The 21899-nt window shown below is 43.7% G+C and overlaps 2 protein-coding genes across 2 annotated transcripts in view; one reads left to right on the plus strand and one right to left on the minus strand.

Moving 5' to 3' along the window:
• The window catches only part of SUZ12 (SUZ12 polycomb repressive complex 2 subunit), a 44859-nt gene extending 38982 nt beyond the window's left edge, over positions 1–5877 (plus strand). The window contains exon 17 of the mRNA XM_090061717.1: positions 294–5877. The gene's annotated coding sequence lies outside the window, so the exon portion shown is untranslated. The remainder of the gene's footprint in view (positions 1–293) is intronic.
• A 143-nt stretch (positions 5878–6020) lies between these two features.
• Positions 6021–21825, minus strand: CRLF3 (cytokine receptor like factor 3). Its single transcript, XM_090061718.1, has 8 exons — positions 21613–21825; positions 17997–18204; positions 15974–16061; positions 15272–15449; positions 14263–14485; positions 13148–13280; positions 9666–9778; positions 6021–8343 (listed from the first exon to the last, which is right to left on the minus strand). The coding sequence occupies exons 1-8, from the start codon at positions 21727–21729 to the stop codon at positions 8093–8095; spliced, it is 1311 nt and encodes a 436-aa protein (XP_089917844.1). The 5' UTR covers positions 21730–21825; the 3' UTR covers positions 6021–8092.
• Positions 21826–21899: the final 74 nt, after the last annotated feature.

Below are 21899 nucleotides of genomic sequence, written 5' to 3' on the forward strand. Positions count from 1 at the left end.
CTGAGAGTGTGCAGTCAGTATGGAGGCATTACTCAGATGAATTTCTGATGGCATTAGGCCTGCTGTTTTGCCTGAGTACAGACTGCAGAGCCAGGCCATAGGTTTAGCTTGGGCTTTTTGAGATGCCACTCTTGAGGAAAAATGCACTGTAAAATTGGACCAGAAAATGTGTTGCACTTCTTATGCAAGTATTCTGTGATGTATTGTATTCAATACAGATACTAAAATGCTGACTAAAATATGTTCGAGCAGTTCTGCACTGCTGTTAACACATTTTATGCATACGTTTACAGATTTTTTTCCAATGGAAAGTGGTTTCACTACTGGTACAGTATCAGCACCGAAGGTTTTATTCCAGCAAGCACTGTGGTTGAGTGACATCACCTCAATTTTTTATTATCCTTAAGATATTGCATTTTTCATATTCTTTATTTATAAAGGAACAATGCTGCTGTAAATACAGGTATTTTTAATTTTTTTTATTTCATTCCATCACCATAAGATGCAGTTCCCTATTTTGTTTAAGGGGTATATAAGCTTTCTAATGGTGTCTTCAGAAATTTATAAAATGTAAATACTGATTTTGATGGTCCTTAAGATGTGTTTAACTGTGAGACTATTTAACTAATGGTGTGGATGTGATTTGTCATCCAGTATTAAGTTCTTAGTCACTGATTTTGTGTAAAAATAGGAAAGAGGGAAACTGTAGCTTTCATTACAAACTCTTTGATTTGCCAGTTATCTGAGTTATAGCAAACTCATAATTATGCCTCTGGATAGTACATCAAGCATTTCTCTCTGGCTTTAATTTGCTAAAGCTGTGCACATATGTAAAAAAAAAAATAGATTATTTTAGGGGAGATGTAGTTCTAGAATTATTGCTTATGTCATTTCTTAAGCAGTTATGCTCTTAATGCTTAAAAGAAGGCTAGCATTGTTTGCACAAAAAGTTGGTGATCCCCAAAAAATAGTAATGAAATTACTTCTGTCTTACTTTGTATGTCATGTCAATTTATAATAAAAGCTGAAAAAAATCCCTTTGTTTTCTATTTATAAAGATGCCTTTTCTATATGTACCCTTAATGACAGATTTTGAAGAAATCATGTAAGCTGGTTAAAAAGCATTTGAATGGTACAGTAGATGTAAAGAGAAAAAACACATTCAGTTGTTTAAATGAACCTTTGTTTTTACATTAAATGTTTATTTGAAATCAGATTTTGTACATAAAGTTCAGTAATATAAAATCTGCCATGATGGTTGTCCAGTCATTTTGTGTGGATGCAAAAAGGCCACAAGCAGTACCTAGCAGTAATAGTGCAACTTTGTTTACAGTTTGGACCACATTTTTAGACCGTCATGATTCTGAAATCTGTTTTGGAGTTTCATACTGTTGTTCCTCTGTGGATAACTGAACGCACTTACCCCATAAAGCTAGTGGTGGGAGTTCATGGAGTTAAGTGAACTGCTTTGGAGTTCACAGAGTTAAATCCTCTTTTGGGGGGTAGAAACTCTGCTTACAATTTCTGTTTTGAGGATGAGTGTTTAATTAGATGGTGGTGTCTGCAAGCATAGTGTAATAGTAGTAGTGATTTTGAGGCACAACTGCAGAATTGACGTGCATCACAGTTGGCTTGTCACATGTTGACACAACCACTAGTTTGGACTTCCATATGCTGTGCTTGTTTTTCCTTTGCCAATGATTAGCCCTCTATAGTCAGTGTATCCTTGGCCATGAGACTTATGGGCCAGGAATGCTTTTACTTTACCTGAATGAAAAGTTATATTTACAATAGTGTTACATAATGAATGAAAAACTTGACCTTTTAGCCCACTGTTCTTTAATTTTATGAATAAGCTTAGTTCAAGAGCAGCCTTTTGGCTTGTATAATGAATATGATGCTCATCAGTCTAATGGTATTGAATTAATAGACGGTGAAGAAAACTAACCTGTTCTTCCCATTCAGAATAGTGCAGATGCTGAAGGTTAGGGTTGACTTCTCATCTTAGTTGCTTAGAACTAACTAGGGTCTCCACACCTATAATCTTAAGCAGCAGCAGGTTTGATATGTCTGCTTCTGAGAAACTTGGGGGGCGGGGGGAAGGTATGGGTATTTTCAGGTAAGCCTTTTGCTGTGTTCATATTTGAACTCACACATAGAACCTTATTTTAACTCTTTGGATCTTTACTTTTTTGAAGACTAAGGGTTTTCACTGAGCTATCATTTTTAAGATGATGGTAGTTGAGGAATAACATGGGTATATAGAGAAGAGGTGTGATTGTGCTGTCATTTTGCTCCACAGCCAGAGGCAATTCATAGAAGACCTATGGGTGCCTGTCTGGAAGCTGTCTTCAAGCCTGTGCATTTTAGCATTAGTTTGAGAGGTGTTTGTTGAGGCTGAGTATGGAATAACACTGCCACTTGTGCTATGTTCCAAATTCAGGGGCATTTGTCACCTTCAATCTAAATCTCCCAGGATTTGGCCAGTGCTCCAGATTTGTCTGTGTATGAAATGGTGATATTACTGCTAATAAGGTAGAATGGGCTGAGGGGATCTAGGGCAGCATTATTGGCCAGCGTGCCAGAATTGCCCCAACCTCCACCTGTGCCTCGTTGGGGGAGCCACAAGGGGCCTGATTCTCATTGTTGGCAGTGGCTACACTCATGCCTCTGGATGGATGGCAGGGGAGGGGCTGGGATTGCACTGCCCTAGCCCATTTCCTGTCATGCGCTGCGAGCTGTGCGCTCACCTGCTGCTGCCACAGAGCTGGTGTTGGGGCTCCAGAGCCTAGCACAGCTGTTTGCAGCCTGCCATGGCCCCACCACTGGGTCCATGATGGCGGCAGTTGTACACATGCCTCTGGTTGGATAGTTGGGGAGGATCCAGGGTTGCATTGCCCCAGGTCCCTTCCTGGCCATGTGTGACCAGAGGTGCGTGCACAGCTGCTGCAGCCGTGGAACTGGTGTTGGCGCTGGGAGCCGCATGCAGCTGTTTGCAGCTACCTAGCTGCAGCTTGCCCAAGCTCTGGGTAGTTGTGGAGGAAAATGGCCTTGCGTGCCATATGTACCAGGGGTTGCTGATCCCTGACTTAAAAGGCTGTTCAACTGAGGGCACTTGTGTAAGCAGACAGGATTTGTAATTGGCAGATTAATTCCCCATCACTTGCATATCAAGTGCAGTAAGCAGCACCTCGTCAAAAGGACTCTGTTGATCTTGCAGCCAAGAGCTCAGGATGTGACTGGAAAGAGCATCTGAAAGATCTTTATGCACTCTTGAGTTTTTTGTTTGCACCTCAGCTAACAGTCTTTTAACAGAAGTTAGATCTTGCAGTCCTAGGAAAGCAGTGCAAACTTGGAATGCAGCGAGAACTGAATTTAATAAAATATGCAATGAAACTTTTCGTGTTAATCTGGTAAATTGCATACAAATATCACTGTTGAATTTAGGTAGTTTGACTCAACCGTATAGTCAGGGGTATGTGAATGTCCTGATCATGGCACAGAACTCAAGCTGGTAGATCTTGAGTGACAAGGTGGCAGTCTGGAGTTTCTACCAGAGTGGACTGGAGCGTATGTCTCACTAGTATTAAGAGATGGGGTTTTTGGTCCTAACAACATAAGGGAAAACTGGCACTTTGTCTGGACTGGAGACTTGCCTTGTACTAAATGACCACAGAGGAGGCAGTGTTTGTTTAGTCCTGACCAGTTGGTGCTTCCAATAAAGATACTCTGGACACTGCAGGACACAACTTTTCTAACTGGAAATCTGCCATGATGGGGTACATCACAGGAAAGCAGCAGTTCCTAAACTTCAGGTTTGTCTCCCTTTGTATGGTGTGAGGAGACTCCTGTGAGGATGAAATATATGGCCTTTTTAACCATACTGAATTTTCCCAAGTTTTGTGGCTGGTAGAGAAACAGTTGTATATAGGGTAACTGTAATAACTAGGAAAATCTGGGATGGGGGTGCTGGCACATGCATGTATCGTCAGTCTGTGTTGGTCCCCCCAGCTTCCAAGGGTGGGGTGGAGGCCTGTAGTGGAGCTCTGTCCCCCATATGCAGGGACTGGGAATGGCCCCTGTGCGGTGTCCCCTGGCCTCCACCAGCCCATGCTGCATGGCCACACAGTACCTTGCACTGCTGTCAGGAGTCAGCTGGGGTGCAGAGCTCAGAGCTACACTGCCCCTGACCCCCACCAAAACATGGAGGGGGAGGGACTGCTCAAGGCAGGGGTCTGAGCCCTGGGCTCTGGATGGCTGTTCCCTGGTCCCAGTGCCAGGAGTCAGGCATGTGTAGGTTGGCAGAAACCTGCCTGGTACTTTTTGCTTTAGTTTTCTCCAATGGCCAGCTTCCTGGTCCTGACTCCCCTGGGCTGCAAGCAGAGTTGCTTGCTCAGTAGAATTGGTCGGGAGCCAGGCATGTGCAGGCAGGTTCCTGCCAATCCAGGACTTCTGTTTCACTTTCCTCTAATGGCTGGGCCCCCAAGACAGCCTATGAGATCGGGGACATACTGTCATCCTATACATGTAGTCCATGTGAAGAAATGGGTCTTGTGACTTCAAGGAGGAACTTCAGTAGTTTAGAGCAAACCAGTGTGCTGTGAAATTCTTTCCAGGGTGCCATGCAATGTGAGCTGTTAGCTACACGGGATTCATGAAGTAAATTCAAACAGGAATCCGGTGTCAAAAGTATTCTGACCCGTGGTCTTTCTGACCTTTTGTAACAGAAGCATTGCTTTACTGTTTTTCTGTAGTCAGAAAATGAGTGGAAACCTAAGAGCTGGCATTTTCCTAGTGGTGGCTTGAGTTCAACAAGGTTGAGAACCACTGGCTTAGAGGTTGAGTGGCTATTGGAGTGGGTTGGAAAGGTTATTTGTGCTTTCACTGGGAATAACTGGCACTGGATTCCAGAGAACATGTATTGACTGCCACTTTTAAATAAAAGCAGTAGAGGGATGGAACAGTCTGCATGCTGGGGGTGGGCAGTAAATCAGGGACCCATACTTATTCAGTATGCCAGGACGGGGGGAAGCTAGACTTCCACACACAAGCAAATATAGCAAGCCCATTTCTTGATGAGCTAGAACAGGAAAACAGCCATTTTGTTGAAAAGTGATGGTAATAAGCACAGAAATAACTGTCTGAAGCAGGCTGTGTTTATTCCTTCAAGGTGTTTGAATGAACAGTTCAGAAATAAGTCCAGAAAACTAAGGATGCCAGTGGAAGCATGTGACTGTGGTTATATTTGCACAAAGAGGTTTTTTGAGAAGGAAACAAGACATAGAGTTACCAATGTACTAGGGAGTTGAAAACTTGTAGAGCTACAGGATGCATAGAAAAACTTAAAATCCCAACCTTAGTTCATTTCAAGTGCTAATGTACATGCTTCAGTACCAGGTACTGTGAATATGGCGCGCCATTGACTGCCATCCAGAAAGAATGCCAGTGTAAAACTGTTGCTAATACGGACTTGTTTCACGGATAGCAAATCTATGTATTGAAAGACTAAATATGGAGGCTGTATAGCCAGCTGCATAGTTGTAAAGATTTCATGGTCCTGTCCTATAAGAGAAATGAGTATGAAGCTAATGGTCTATGACAAGGCTGTCCACTTGCAGCATGCTCTGCACCAAGGGATAGGGGAGCTGGTGGCACAGAGCCACCAGGGTGCTTAAGGTGGGGTGAGGGAGCAACCACTTGCTTCCCTACATGTGGTACACGGGGATGGGGGAACTAATTTGTGTGATGCAGCAGGATGGGAGATGGCTGCCTGCAGGGCCCATAGCATGCAACAGCCCTGGTCTATGAAACCAATGCTATTAGACCAGGGGTTCCTAATTTGGTTCACATACTGCTTGGGGTACACAAGATACTTTAGGGAGGGTAGATGTGGGAGAAATTGTGTAATGGTGGATTTAAATTTTCATTATAACTGGCATTTAAGGGGTTAAAATAAGTGCGCTGGTAGGGGCTATGCAATAAGGAAAAAAATTAGGAACCGCTGCACTGGACCACATGCATTGAGGCATCAACTTTTATTTTAAAAAATTCTTCACATAAAGACAAACATCTCTTAGTTGAGGTAAGTGAATGTAATGGCTTAAGAGACTACACTTTAAAAGCTTCATGGCAGGTTTAACAGCGTTTGAAGGCCTCACACATTACAGTATTGGAGTCACAACTCATAGAAACCTTTTAAAGAGAATTCTCCGACTGAAGGGAGAGGATTGTAACAGGAGTTGAACAGTACCCACTTAACTTTGCAACTTAGTTTTCTGAAGTTGTGAGGACAAGTAGCCTAAATCAAGCAAATGACAAATCTACTCAAGCCTTTCATTTGAAGAGACAATGTTCTGATGACTACCAAACTCACAGACACATAATGACATGCTGGCTCTTCTCATAGCTACATTTTTGAAAGGAGTTCACACAGCACTTCCTAGCAAAGAAGTACTCTGAACCTTACCAATAGCCCTATAATTATTCTGTTTCACCTGAGTGTCCTGTAATATTAATATTTTGAGCCTTTTCATAACTGCAAGAAAAAACACTTGCCTCTTAAATCTGTGAGTACCCACAATTTTTAAAAAGCAAACAAGTTGAGGTCTGTCAGAAGCAAGTCTTTACAGCTAATATTTTGACTCCTACAAGCAAAAGGTCAGCACTACTTCCTGGAAAAAGCTATATTCTGCTATTCGCTTCGGTGCTATCTTCACCTTTGGCAGGCTGCACCTCATGCCAAACACTTTCATAGTTATAAGTAAAAATCTATACATAGAAGAAAACTGCTTGTTGAACCTTTTTCTTCCATTCAAACGGAGACTGAAGAAGAGGCATTTCTTTAGGAAGGCAGAAACTGCTGTGTTCCAAGATGAGCAGTTCTCCATGATTATCCTTGCCTCTACTCCAGCACTGGTCACCCTTTTAAAGGCAAAATACATGAAATACAAACACTGAGTGACTTAACTTTAACACTAATGTATAGGACAGATACAGCTAATGTGAGGATAACACTGAAGAAATAAGGCCAAGGTATGATTGTCTAGGACTAAAGATAAAGGTTTTTTTTTTTCAAAATATTGCCACTTTTTTTAAAAAAATGCTAAAAAATACTTTATATATAAAAAGCTCGCTTTTGAGGTAAGAAAAGCTTCTTCCATATAATTTATGTTAGGATCCTCCCAAAGCATTTACTAAATGCTTTTTATTAAGTCAAGTCTTGACTAGGAATAGAACTTGTTTAGACAAAGTCCTTATTCTAGATGTGAGCTGCTACTTCGTTAATACTGTAGCTTCAGTCAGCTTTTGTAAGAATGCTGGACAAGTTCACAGTCCATCCCTACACAGTTGCTCATCTTTGCTTTAAGCGTTGTGGATCTGCTGGTACTAAGCTGCAGCCATCAGCATGGTCTACCTGATTTATTATTGAAAACCTATTCCAAAAAGCTATATACAATGCTGTTCAAGAAATACCTGAAAACTAAGGCACATCTGCAAAGAACTGAGACATTTAACACATTGACTACATCTTGAAACTGACATTTAGGCTCAGACATCCTTCCTCTGGAGAAGGATCAGTACCACATCTGGAAGAGAGTGCTGTCATGGGTAGAAACACTACTGGTTCAGATTTTGAAGGGGGCAAGTTACAGCACTTTGTGAAAGTAAGCCCAGCTGAATTTCCCTGCTGTAAGATAATTTGCTGTTATTGCAAGTGGTATAAATAAGACTTTGGTCCACTAATGTCAAGCCAGAGGTTGCAGGCTTGTTTCACAGAACAGCCACACTAAGCAAGTTAGAGATGCACTTGTTGTGTACAATTAAGCTGGAGTACAATAGAACACTGATAGAAGTCTAGAAAAAAGAATATAAAACTTAAGGATTTATCACAAAATTAGTTTGGCAGAAGAAATAAATTTCTGTTCTACTTCCTCCTTCCTGTAGCCCAGATTAAGTGGGTCATTTTTTCTGTCACACATTTTGAAATAAATCCAGTAAGATACACCATAGGAGAGTTCAAGTAATGTAAAGACGGGATTTGTTAAACCACAGAGACACCAACAGCTGAAAACATTTCAGTGCTTCTCAGAAGCTAGAACACCAGCACCTTCCAGCCTGGGTAGGAGAATGAACAGCCAAAATATAGAGAACCACACGACTGATCAAGTACCCAATCAAAAACCACTTCCCTGTTGTTGGAACTAATGGTCACTCTCAATTTGAAGTTTCCTGCATCCTTGGCAGGACCTAACTGCACAATTTCCATGTCAAATGTCACAGTTGATCCAGTAGTTACAGCAGGCAGTTGGTTTGTCATCTCTTTGCCATTTACAAATACAGCTCCTGAAAGAGTCCAGATACAACAAGTTATTTATAGAGAATACAAAGTAGCATGATGGTGATTGGCTGCATCATGAAAGCTTCCCCCAAACATACATCATCCTGTTCAATCTGGTCATCACTCAAATACACCCAGGAAACAGGAACAATTACTTTGTTGCAACAGCTGCACCCAGTCCAAATCTAGTAGCTCTTTCCAAAGGTAACATCAACAAAAGCATTAGTCTCTACACTGCTTTGCTACAGCAGAACAGCAAGTGCATTAACTGAACTAGTCTCTCACTACAGTATCTTGACACTAAACTATTACATTTTTCAGTCATATCAATGTGGACAGAACAGCAGTTCCCCAAGACAGCTATTAACCACTGACTTCTCAATATAAAATGAGAGACCAGCGTTAAAAATAAGCTTGAGGAATGAGTTAACTATACGGATAATTTCAGGTTCAAGATTTGTGAAGTTGCATAATCTCCATTTTTGGAACTTTCAAGTGCAGGTTAGATTAACATTAGTGCAGGACTAATCCTGCCTTGAGCAGGGGACGGTTTTAGATAATCTCCTGAGGTCCTTCCAGCCCTATTTTTCTAAAATACTATAGGACAAGTTACACAAGGATTAAATGTCCTACCAACAGCCTGAGTTAACGTTGACAAATCAAGGCTATCACAAGCAAGCCATAGGGTCAAGAAACAAAGGTAAAAAAAGTACGGGGTCATATAAATAACCTCAGAATATCATCTTGTGCTGCGGCTGGGGAAAGAGAGAGATGCTTTTCACAGGCTGAGTCTGGAACATCAAGGAAGTGATGTTTTGCCAATCCTGCACATTTAGCTACTGCAAGCTCCCAGGGCAGGGACCATGTTTTAAAAAATGCATGGATAGTGCCTTGCAAGATTTTGGGCATTCCAGGAATAAAACGGAGTCTCAAGTTGTGCTGGATCCCCACCCTTTTCCTCCCTCACGCCAGTCAGAAAAGGGAAAGCCTCCATGAAGCTGCTATCATTTCCCCAAATATCTAACATGGGACCAGTGGGTGGCTTTATAAAGTACAGAAGCAGAATGAAATGTGTGTGCATTGCCAGACCTTGCACAGAGTTAGATGAACCAGTCACACAGTACCATGGTCTGCTTCCAAAAATGCAGGTCATTATCGCTAGTTTGACCCTGCTTAGGCTGCTGAAAATTGCTAAAATTCAGTGGTAACAGATGTAGCAGCCTGGGGGAAACAAGAGGTGCATGTAGTTTGCACACACACAAGGGTCACAGCCAAGATCTTAACAAACAAGGGGATGATATCCTTCAGTAGTACAAAACGAACTCACCGTTGGTGCTAATACACACTGCTTTGTCTCGCTGCAAAGAGTCATAGCCGTTCTGCTGCTCCACACAAACTCCCAGACTGTCTCGCCTGTCTGACTGACCAACAGTTTCAATTCTATGAAAAAGAAAGTGTTCAGAGCTTTAGTTTCAAAGAAGACTAAACAATGAAATCTTCACATCTCTTCTACTCAATGCTGGGGAAGCTTCAAACACTTGCTACAGGTTTTCCAACTATCTCATCCAACTTGTTCAGAGATCATTTCCACTATGTGATTAAGGTCCTTCTATAAGACCTGTTTCCCCAGGGCTCACCTGGGAAAAAGCAGTTCAGCTCTAGATCTGCTTAAAAACCCTCCAAATTTCACTCTTCCCCACTGTTCTACTTTAAAGGAAGCCTCTTTAGAGGAGGTTTCGATAGTTTTAGACCTTAGCTGCGCTATGCCATCCCTTAACATTCATGCCAATCCAGGCAGTATCTCAAGTTTGCATTTACTGCAACAGATTACTTTCAATGCTTAGGGCAAGATGTTATCCTTTTATCAGGTGCAAAAGACCCCATGTCAGCAGCAGGGATTCAGGACATAGTAACCCCGAGCAGGCTTAACCGAGCATGTGAGGCAGTTTGAGAAGAGGACAAGAGCAATTTATATCTGATGAACAAATGTCGGCTTTCAGGACTGATCACTCATCTGCTTGAAGGGAAACAGACTTGATCCAGGGCAAAGGCCACATAACCTGCATGCTTAAGGACATTTCTATAACCAGGTCTGTTGTCTTCTGCCTCATGAGTCATAATTTTGTGTCGCTGACCTTTCTTAAAGATGCCAAGTGACATTTTCAAAAGTACCTAAGTGACATAGGTGCCCAAACTTAATTAATTGATTTTGGAGGAGACGGTCTTCGTAGAGCCCAAGTCACTTTTGAAAATGGGCCTCAGGAGCTTAAGTAACTTAGATCTTCTCAAAAGTGTGATCTGCTACATTTTGGTTTTCATTAAAGACTATGAAAAATGGAGCAGATGCTGGGTGTGTGTCAAACTGTACAAAAAGAGACAAGTTGAAGCTTCAAGAACTGGAAATTAAATCAATGCAGCCTTTATGCACTGCGTTTGAGAAAGTAAGTTAGCAAATTATGAGTTAATTCCTTCAAGACCTGCAGGGCAAATGAAAATTGGAACCACGTTTTCTTCTCATGCTCTGTCAGCCTTTTCTGTCTTCTGGGAACTATCACTGAGATAGCAGGCAGCTTACGTTATAATAAAAAAAACAAAGCCCTAAAAGTTTTGCAGTTGGAACTGATCCACAACGAGAATGTTTTTGTACAAAACAACCTTTGAGGGGATTTGCAATTCCCCTCTGGCATATTTTTGGATTTTAAATTAGCTCTAGGGACTATATTCAGAAAGCGTGGTAAAGATTTAAATTTACAAATTACCAGCTAGAGTTAACTCCTTTGTATTCAACTACGAAACACCAGCTCTCTACACACAGAGCTCTTGTATCGTTGGCTCAGAAGTCAGCATCTTTCCTCAATGTATGGGCACAAACTTTCCTGTACGTTTCAAGCCCACCTGAAGCAAGTGACCACCACTTTGGGATGAGCTCTCTCACGAACGAGCAAGTTAGAGACCACTCAGACTAGCAAGAGGGACAAAGCAGCATTCAGGGAATCAGCAGCTCAGCACTTAAAACATAACATGCTAGAACAGAAGCAGCATGAAGGGCCTGAGCACTACAGCAAGAAGTGGAGACGAAGGCAAGCATCCCAAGACAAAGCACCATGATCCCCCACCTCTTCCACAAATAGAGCTTAAATTGTGATACACCCATAGGCTTATTGACGGGCATTGGCTCCTTTGCTTCATATGTGCTGTTTCCAATAGCAAAACTACCCAGCTGTTTAGCCCCAGTCAGACACAGTGAACACTGGAAACACACAGTGGAAAGCTGGGACGAGCCTTGGCCCAGGACAGTGATATCATCCCCCAGGCCACAAACTCATCCGAGGTAAAAGAAAAGCATTGCTCTGGGAGGGGGCGCAGACTGCTGTCTCTATCCGAGAGGTCTTTCCACATCCTGATCACGTGGCACAAATTACAGAATTGCCTCACAAATACCCATAATGGGACCCATGTCCAATTCCTTCAGGAGCCCGCTTACCTCTTGGTGAATACACTGTCGAAACAGATGGAGGAAGCCAAAAATGAAGTATTACACTCCTCAACCAACAGAATCTTACACGTCCTTTGAAATCGGAAGCTCCCAGGAAGCTTGAGGAGAGTGGCATAAACAACCTATGGTCGAAGCAGAGGTTCTCCAACGTCTCCCGCTGCACCTTTTGCAGCCACATGCCAGTTAACACTACTGCACTGAAACAGTCTCCCCATGGCAAGAAACCCTTGTAACCAAACCGCAGGGCAAAGGATTCTTATCTATTATTAATGCCCATGTGTAAGAAAGATATAATCTGGAACAGAACCAAGGAAAACCCAAAGCTCTGCATTTAGTTGCAGAGTTCTGAGCCAAGGGATAGTAAATCTAGTATTTACTCTGAGGTAGAAGCCATGTGCCTCTCTACACCCACGTCAGACAATGGCAGGCAAACAGGCTCTTATCCTATGGCCATCTAACAATCAGAGAAAGCACCTGTCAGGAAAGAGGAAGTGAAACATCACGCAGCAAACTCCCTAGACAAATGTCACCATCACATCCTGTAAGTTGCCCACGGAGCTTTCTGTGGGACTGGAAAGGACAGGAATGACACTGGGTAGTTAGAGAAAGTCAAGAAAAGGCCTTGTCTGAGTCTCAGTTATAACCATCATTGATGGGCATCATGAGACGCCTCCACAGAGACACTCCACGTTGCCAGTTAGTGCTGTCCCAAGGGAAGAGCTCGGCACAGGAATGCTACCAGCATTTCTCGTCTCATCTCATTGTTATGCCAAATTAAAAACTTAACCCTGAAAGGAAGTTTCCCAAGAAAGCTTCTCAGCTCAGCTTTAGTTGTTGGTTATAGGGGCTGTCTGATAAGAGATCAGTGGAAGTTTCACCTGCTTAAGCTTTTACAGTGTCACATGGAAACAAGTCTCTAAAAACCCTGAGAAAAGCGGGTGGGAAACGTCTGCTGGTTATGGACATGATCCAAAGCCAGCTGGAATCAATGAAAGACACTCAGTCAAAGACTCCCACTTACTTCAGTAGGCTGTAATCAGTCACTAGCAGTTATGAGAAGCCCCAAATGCACCACAGTTATGATAGTTCTGGGCTAAATTTTGCACTTCATTTCAGTTTCCATTTAGACGGGGGTGAAATCTCCAAGACAATGTTGAACACTGCTCTGAGAAACAAGGAAGTGGAAGTGGAGAGAGGAAGGATCAGGCTCCACACAAGGGGAGGAACATGCATGAACAACTTCAACACAGAGAGCAAGGCAGGAAATTCAGTTTGCATAAGCGCACCATGCCGTGGTAAGAGCTTGAACTTGCCTGAACGTTAAAGTCTGCCCACAAAAGTACGTTGGAGCTTTGGAGTAGAGCACACCAGAGGACTGCGAATCGTTTCGAAGTGCTATGTTCCTTCGACTGCTCAGGCTGTAGCCCTCCAAACCAGGTGTCCATTCTATAAGAATAGGAGATGATAAATGCTGGCCCAAATTAAACTTTCTCCCCCAACAAGAGCTACGCAGCAGTCATCTTTCCTTTTACTTTTGTGAGGCTTCCAGTCTAATGTTAACAAAGCTCTGGAGCTTGAGCTCCCTTGGACTAAGAGTAGAGAAACTTTTCTGCAATGTTTTGAATGACTGCCTCAAAATTAACATGCAGCTGACTTGTTGGTGTGGTCACTATAAACATAAAAACCAGAGTATCCAAAGAAAAGCCCTGATGACTCCAGTGCCCTTATAAAACTGAGGCCAAGGATGACAGAGTTGTCATTTCCAGATAACCTAACACCTAGTCTTACAGACACTGATGTTCACTTATGGAAGATGAGGAAGATCTCTCTCATATTTCAGTTTTGACATTCAAACAGCTGGACAAGCTTAGCCAACAACTTTTCTGTGATGGCAACACTGCTACGCTACTATACCAAAATAATGCAGTAAAGGAGCTCACTGTCATTTGAGCCTTCCCAACTCAAGGAACTCTTCCCATCTACTAATCAAATAACCAGGAATACTTGAAGATAAATTTGTCCCAGAGCCACTATTTTTCTTTGCCCTCTCTTTGTACTAAAAGTAGTAAATAACCCACAGCCAACCAGCAAGCTGCTTTAAAATTTCTCATAGAGCACTGAACAAAGTTGCACACCTATGCTTTTCAAGGCCAAGCACAAGCTCCAGCCCAAGCACAAGACTAAAAGCTACCATTTGTACAAAACAGCAGTGTTGTAGAGGTGAAAACTTAATCATAGGATAAACTCTAAGAACCCTGCCACAGGAGGTATCATAGTGTTCTGACATAACTTGAAGTGTAATTACCTTATATTACACTTTGGGTGGCGCGGACTGGTATCTGTCATATACCAGTCAACGCCACCCAACAGCACGTCTGGGGCTCTGCACAGACAACAGAGACTTCAAAAGATTAATACAAATGTTTACCATGAGGAACTAGTGTTGTACGGCCAGTCTGGGGGATGCTCCATGGACTCCACTCCTGCCTCCCATCACCTCGAGCGCACACTCGGAACTGGTAATCAATGTTGGGGTCAATCTGTAGCACTATGAACTCTGTCTCTGAGCCAACATACACATCTTCAAAGTGACTAGCAGTACTCCTGCGACACTGAAGCCTGTAGTCTTGAGGTACGAAGTCATCGTCCACCTAAACAGACAGTTATTAGACGATATTTTCCTCTCAAATTCTTTCCATTATACTTTGAAAGAGAATGTAGCCAGATAGCACTGCAAATTAGCAGCACATGGTATAGCACTACTCCCATTATTGGAACAGCAGGTCCAGTTCTGCTACATCCAATACCGGATGAACTGGACAGTGCTCAGAAGAGCCTTTGTTAAAAAGACTGGGATGTATGCCTTACAGCAAGAGATCCAAAGGAGATCACTGAGTCTTTTAAGAAAGGGAAGCCTATTGTAGCTACAGAGGTGGACAGAACTCTAGAAAGTTTCTCACCCTAGCAAAGAGCAAGAACCAACAGACAACATTTCAAAGACAGACAATTCAGACTAGAAGCATATCTCCGACTTAGAAATGAGGGTAGTAATTTTTATCAGCAGTCCCTGCTGGCTCTCCCAGAGCAGGTATTGGGCAGAGCTGTTGTAGTAAGAGATCTAGTAAAGGGCAGGTGCTAGGGGTGACAGGCACTCTCAAACACTGCAAATGAGCAGACAAATGCTTGTGAGCAGCTAAATGGCAGAATTCTCATGTGGAGTCTTTGCACCAGGAAAATGCATCCCACAAGACTCACCACAGTATCCTGCATCTGAATGAAAAAGTCAACATACAGTTGCTTCCAATGTAGTTTAACAGCAAGCTAGATACAGACCACTGCACTGGAAGAAGGGGGAAATTGGGAGCAAAAGTGACAGTTTTGGAAATGGGACTCTAGAAGCAAGTCTGAGTGATGCCCATTCATGGTAGTTCACCCACCTTACACCATCGGACCAGGATACCCCCAGGCTTCTCAATAAGTTCCTCAATTTGGACAGGTGGTCGTGATGCTACTGTCCCATGACTGAATATTTGATTTTTTAGTATGGTAAGAAGACAGTCATCCAGCTGGGCAGACAGACAAGGCACATCAACCAACGAAGGTACTTCTGGCAAGCTGAGGAGAGAAAATTTGCTATAATATACAATTACAGAATACAAGCTTGTTCCGTATTTCGTCATGTGGGGTTGAGTCCAAACTCAGTTAAGGGGACAGAATTTGCAGAAGACGATAGTGCATGCTTTTAAAAAGAAATACTTTCATATCTGAAGGGGCTGATTTTAAGAAATTAGAAAGTCAAAAGAATCCCTCTTTTCAGATTTAGAAGTCTTGGAAAATAGAGATTGTTTCAGACTTAATGTGGTTGGCCATTTCTCTGCAGTTTCTTCTGGCATATAAGCCATTCCACTGGGAATGGCTTCATTATGTATAGATGGTCCACATTTCAAGGACCCCCATGACAGGATGAACACTATTCCAACTGTTACGGCTTATCCCCATCAGAGTTTTAGAACAGCAAAGCCTGAAGTAAACCTTTGAAACGAAAGCCCTCAACTCAATTACTCTAAAGGGAAAAATGTCAGCTGTGAAGGTAGGTCAATCATTACAAGTGTAATACCCCTGCCACATCCATGTCTTACCTATCCAGTTGAATGTGCGAGGCCTTTTTTGTGAAGCTGCATAGTGTCTCATTCTCGTCTCCTACACCCCCCTGGACAGCACTCTCTCCTAGAATCAAATGGTAAAAAAAAAAAAAAAAAAAAAAGTACCTAGTGAGCAAAATGCTCAAGACTGACGCTTGTCAGTACAGGCTACTTTCTGAAGGAAGTGCAGTGTGCACAGCACTCCTGCAAGCCATGGGTGTTAAATTCTTAGAGTAAATACATAAGATACCTTTGTAGGTGCATAACATAACACCTGCTGCCCTGTCAAAATAGCTCCAAATGTACATCTCCATACCCAGAGCCTTCTATAGACACATCCATGAGATGGTTAGTGTCCCAAGCAGCAGCAGAATTATGAGTGTTGATTCCTTGCACTTGACTCTAATGCCCTCCTCCACCTACTCTAAAAGAAAGGAAACACCATCCTAAGCAGCAGTGAGTTTATCAGAATCTAAAATAGCTGACACAACAGCTGTAGCCTAACCGTGCAAGGAAAAAAAGACTCCTTAATTTAACCCATGGGCTTATTTGGGGACTTTTTTTTTAAGTTTATTGGGGGGGGTGGAGGGTGAGAGGGGTTGGTTTTTTTGCTAACATATCACTCTGATATTGTGTAAACTGTACCATGGGGAGAAGAAAGCATGCTTTTCCAACACCCAAGCTTTAATTCCTTACATTTAACTCGAAATTACTTCTCAAGTCACAAGAAGATGCAAGAACTTCTGCTCCAGCTCAGATTCTTTTCAAATTGACCACCTAATGGCTGCAGTATAATCTGTGAGAGTAAAGCAACCAAAGCCCAGTTCCAAATGGACTGGTACTACCAAATGAAACCCAAATGAAAGTGGCAGCGAGATGCAGGGAGCATGACTTGAATTCCCTTCCGACTCGCAACAACAGCCCCTCCAGCTCACAGTTACGGCACAGCACAAAGGAGCTTGTATTGCTACAGTCCACAGAGAAAGCCAGGACGCAGTAGAGTAGTAAGCAGACTGGCAACCAGGGACCTATAAGATCTGACATGTGTTGTTACCAGGTAACAACTCATTACTTCCATTACCTCATTAAGTCTCTATGCACAGCAGAGATGCATTAGTGCCCACTGCATAGGGGAACACAGAATTTTAAAGGAAAGTGGCAAGTTGATACTTGGAAACTGCCACCTCTCCTGTGGAAAGAGGATTTCATTCTTCAGGGCAGTCTGACTGGCGCATTCCTTGAGCGTTAACTTTACACCCAAGTGGCCACTACTAGGTTTCCTGCCAGCAGCAAGCTGCACAATGCATTTTAGTTCACAAAAGATAAAACAGTGAAGAAAGCAAAGCTGAGATGGGAGAACAATGCAAGGAAGCAGCCAGCAGAGTCATAGCTAAAACCGCTATAGAGAAGGCTCTCCTGTGCTGGGAAATAAGCAAGGCAGACATTCCTTTCTGCCGAGGTATTTGGTACTGCTAGGACATGTTTACCGTAATGGGCAAACTTTCCAGACTTCTGTTGTTTTCTGTCCTGTCCTCCAAGCTGTGGGAGAATGGTTTGAGATAAAGTGGAACCCAAGGCTGGCAGAGGTCACCAAAAAACAGAGCAATCTTTAAGCGTCTGTGGGGTGTGGGTTTATGCCACAGCTAAAAATAACTCCCTTCTAGTTCAGGACAAGTGCTTCCTCACTATTTGGACAGCAGCTCATTTTCCAAGATGACAAATTCAAATCTAAAGTCATTTTCTCATACAGAGAAGTTTTGCCAAGTGGCAAAATGTATCCCATGCAGAGAACAAACATGGGATCTATACACCACATGAGTTCTGAAGTCTAAAGATCACTCTGGGCCCTACAAACCTGGGCAGCATTCCTATTAAAAGTTTGATGATAAAGATATATGGCTACTCCTGAGAAATACTGGCCTTACAATGTTCTACAAAAAGTCTGGGAGCCACTGCTCTAGTCTTTCAGAGAAGACACATAGAAAGGTAAATAGAAGACATTATTTGAAATGCCCCTTACCTTCCTGGAGCAGGTCATCAGCTGTACTGACTCCATGTTCTATTAGCTTCTGGCATTCATCCAGTGGTTTGATACTCTCTTGTTCTATCGTATCTACTTCCTGCAGCAGTGCCATCAATCGCTCATCCAACAGCTTCCTCAGGGTCCCTTTTAAATCACTAAAATGCTGCTCAAGTACATCCCTCGTCAAAGCTGCGCTCTCTTTGATCTGATTGATACAAAGAAGAAGGGTTCAGGGTGACGGTGAAAACCAAGCTGGGCTTTTATCTTAACAAATTACTTCATCTGCATTTGCCTGCAGGAAAGGGATAAGGGAGGACAACTTTTACAAAGGATCACAACAAATCAACACGGTTGCGTCAGCCAGACAATTCAATAATTGCAGTATTTTCCACTTGTCCTCTCTTAGAAACAATGAACTGCACAAATGTAAAATGGGGAATGCCTGGGTAGCCAAGCAGTTCTGCAGACAAGGTTCTGGGAGCTTCAGCAAACTGCAAACTGAATGTGAGTCAATGTCATATACTGTTGCAAAAAAAGCCAACACCATATGGTGCGTTTAGACAGCAGTGTCGCATGCAAGACATGTGAAGTAATCCTTCTACTCTCCTCTAGCAGAGGCCCTCCTACCATTGGGCGCTGCGTCCAGTTTTGATCTCTGTATTTTAGGAAAGACATAAGCCAATAGGACAGAGTCCAGAGGCAAGTATTAAAAGTGATCAGAGGTCCAGGAAGCCTGACCTAGAAGGAAAAAATGGAAGAACTGAGTCTGTACAGAGAGGGAAAACTTGAGTGGGGAAACACTATAACAGTATTCAGTTATACCAAGGTTACTGCAGAGACAGAAGTAAAAGTGTTCTCCAGCACCAACATGGACAGGCAAAACAGCAATGGGCTTAAACTGCAAATAAAGTAGGTCTTGGTTACACATTAGGAAAAGCTTTCTAACTATAAGGAGAGAAAGCACTAGAATAGACTCCCTAGAGAAGTAGTTGAGCCCCGCATCATTTCAGCTTTTCAAAAACAGGCTGAACAAATATCCATCAGGATGACGTAGATAGAACTGACCTGCCTTGGGTCAAAGCAATGGACCTTTGACCTCTTTAAATCCCGGCTTCCCTTATCTTCTACAAGAAGACTATTGAGAGTAAATGCAAATTTTGCATTAGGTCAGACTGGTGGTTTATCTAACCCACTCTCTTGTCAAAACCTGAACCAAAAGCTTTAGAGTCAAGCACAAACACTGCATTCAGCTGTTTTGGGAATAACAGTCCCCTACAGAATATTCCCTCATCCCTTCCAATACTCAGAAGTTGGCTTAAACCCAGGAATGAGAGAGTTTATATCCCTTCCCATGCTCTTCTGTAGCAACTGTAACAACTCTGAATGCTCCTGTTATCCACATTAGATGACCGATTATTATTTTAATCCAGGTAAGCACTTCACCTCAAAAAGGTAAGGAATTCCATAAGCTAAACACACACTGTCTGACAAAAGTTTTTTTTCCAAACCCATGTTTGAACGGGTCACCTTTGATTTCCACTGCCCATCCCCTTGCTCTTTTATTACAAACCAGATGAACAGCAAGTCTGTCACTACCTCTACTGCAAAGTTGTAGCTTTGGAAAAAAAATTATTACAGAAGTGTTATTACAAGGAAGTTTACTAAATTGCTGCATCTGATTTTAGAAGATGAAAAAATATATTTGAATTTACAAAACAAAACCCCCAAAAAATCAATCACAAGTTAAAGTAAAAAAACAAACACTCCCGCTGCGTGCACTTTCACAAGTTACGGAAATGCTGTAAAAAACACCAAGCCCTACATGTCATTTCTAGATCTTTAGAAGTAGACAACCAGCACAGGAAGCTCTTCGGTTAAGTAAAATAAAATTTCCCCTTCAAGTAATATTCATAAGCCTCTGCAGCTGCCACACAGCTTGGTTTCTCTCCACATGTTATTTCAGAAAAAAGGAAGTGACTGGCCATGTACATGGGGGAGGTAAAGGAAGAAGAGAATAGCTTTCTTCTCCCCCCCCCCCCTGCTGATACCACACCTTTTTTTGATTCACCTACAAACTCAGTGAGCATCAGAAGATTGATGTTAGACAAACTTCATTCAGAAGAGAGTGAAGAAAACACTGGTGTATAAACTCATGCACAGGCTTCCAAAGATTTGCAAAGCACAGTACGGTGCTTCTAAGATGGAGCACAATGGAGCCACGCTAAGCAGCCCCCTATGGTCGAGCAGTCCCAAGCAATAACTTTGCTGCTGGCCCCAGCTCAGTCCAGAACCCCTGGGGTTTCCAGGCACTCTCACCCCTAAGTCACCGATTCAGAGCTTTCTCTATGATCAAAATGGCAGACTAAATCTGAAGCTGCAAAGAGGAATCTGAGAAACAGATGTTTGCGAGTGCAGAATGATCAGCCAAAGCTGCAGAACGGGAAGAGGTTCAGCACTAACATGCAAAATCCAGCATCTCATGGGAGGAAATAGCACAGACTAAGGAAAGGTGAACATAACTTAAGCAGTTACCCCCCTGCTCACTAAACCAAGTTGGTTTTCCTCCATCTCAACATGTTTCATGTTACTAAGCAGCATTATTATTTGGGCTAGTCATGTGCAAGTTACTCATTATCTTTAGCAGCCTGCAACATCAACCACTTTGGCAACAGTTAGGATTTCCGTACATCAACTGCCTGTTCAATTGTAACATCAGGATTCAAAGGTACCACAGAAATCTGTTGTAAACCCATGTATCAGCTTTTAGGAAACAAACAGAACTCCAACAACTTCGCTGAAAGGTCACGCTGCAAAACTGAAGGCACCAAAGCTGCAACAGATCTACAAAAACTAACGGGCATTCAGGCTGCGTCTTCCCTGCAGAGTACTCTCAGGTGACCTGTGATCAAGCGAGAGCACTCTGCTCAAATGAGAAGTCACAGCAGAGTCTTGCTGGTGCTGCACCCGTTGCGCGTTGCCAGCATCAACGGAGACACACCCCATGGTGCACATCCTGAGCCACACGCCGTTCCTTTACCAGCAAACGGAGAAAATTTGTCAATCTGGACCTGAGGGAAGTATGAGAAGTGGTTTAACCCACGTCTGCACCACGAGACGAGTGGGTTACCGATCTCCGCCTGCAGCCCCAGCCGCACGACACAGACCAGAGGCGCGAGGGCGCCGGCAGTTCGTGGCCGCACTTGAGGAAGAGCCCGATTTGTGTCTGCGGCCATCTCCACCATGCGCTTACGGCAGAGGAACGCGTGACATCCTGCACTGGACAGGACTCGACCCTTCCCATCCCGTGTCGCCACAGCTGCCCGCTCTTTGGACCCAGGCTTCCCGGGCCCGATTACGGCGCCAAGCCCCCGTCCCGCCGCATCCTGCACTCGGCTCCCCGGCCTTTCCAGACTCCTGCCTACGTGCGCGGAGACGCACGGACGCGGGCACAGTGAGAGTCCCATGGGGGGCTCCACGCCAACCCCAGGCCTTCGCGCCGTGCGGGCACAACGCCTCACGAGCAGGGCCGGGGGCAGGCGACCGACCCCCTGGAGAGTCGGCCGCCCCCTCACGCCCCTGGGGGCCGTGCAGGGCGTAGCCCATCCTCCCCCACCTGCTTGCGCGCCTGATGCAGCCCCCGCAGCCGCTGCTGCAACTCCCGCCGGTAGCTCCGCGCCGCCTCGATGCTCTCGTGAGCCTCCAGCAGCAGGTCCTCGGCCGCCGGCTCCATCCCGCCCCGGCCCGGCCCGGCCCGGCCGCGGGGCGAATGCTGGCAAGGGCCGCCCGGGGCTGGGCTCACACCCGGAAACGCTGCACATCCGGGCACCGCGAGGGGGGCGGGGCTTTTTTTTTTTTTTTTTTTTTTGAACAAGGAAACTTTATTGGCAACCAGGGGCACGT

The sequence above is a fragment of the Crocodylus siamensis genome, chromosome 8 (genome assembly GCF_052110815.1).
Source record: "Crocodylus siamensis isolate JL-2025a chromosome 8, ASM5211081v1, whole genome shotgun sequence".
Lineage (NCBI taxonomy): Eukaryota > Metazoa > Chordata > Crocodylia > Crocodylidae > Crocodylus > Crocodylus siamensis.

What these genes read in the sequence shown, in the direction of transcription:
- CRLF3 (XM_090061718.1), bottom strand. Translation starts at nt 21,729, where the DNA reads ATGGAGCCGGCGGCCGAGGACCTGCTGCTGGAGGCTCACGAGAGCATC. An exon ending in TCCTGGTCCGATGGTGTAAG is followed by an intron (nt 14,486 to 15,271) that starts GTGGGTGAACTA and finishes CTGTCTGTTTAG; the next exon opens with GTGGACGATGACTTCGTACC. An exon ending in GGGCAGACTTTAACGTTCAG is followed by an intron (nt 9,779 to 13,147) that starts GCAAGTTCAAGC and finishes TCTTTTTCATAG; the next exon opens with AATTGAAACTGTTGGTCAGT.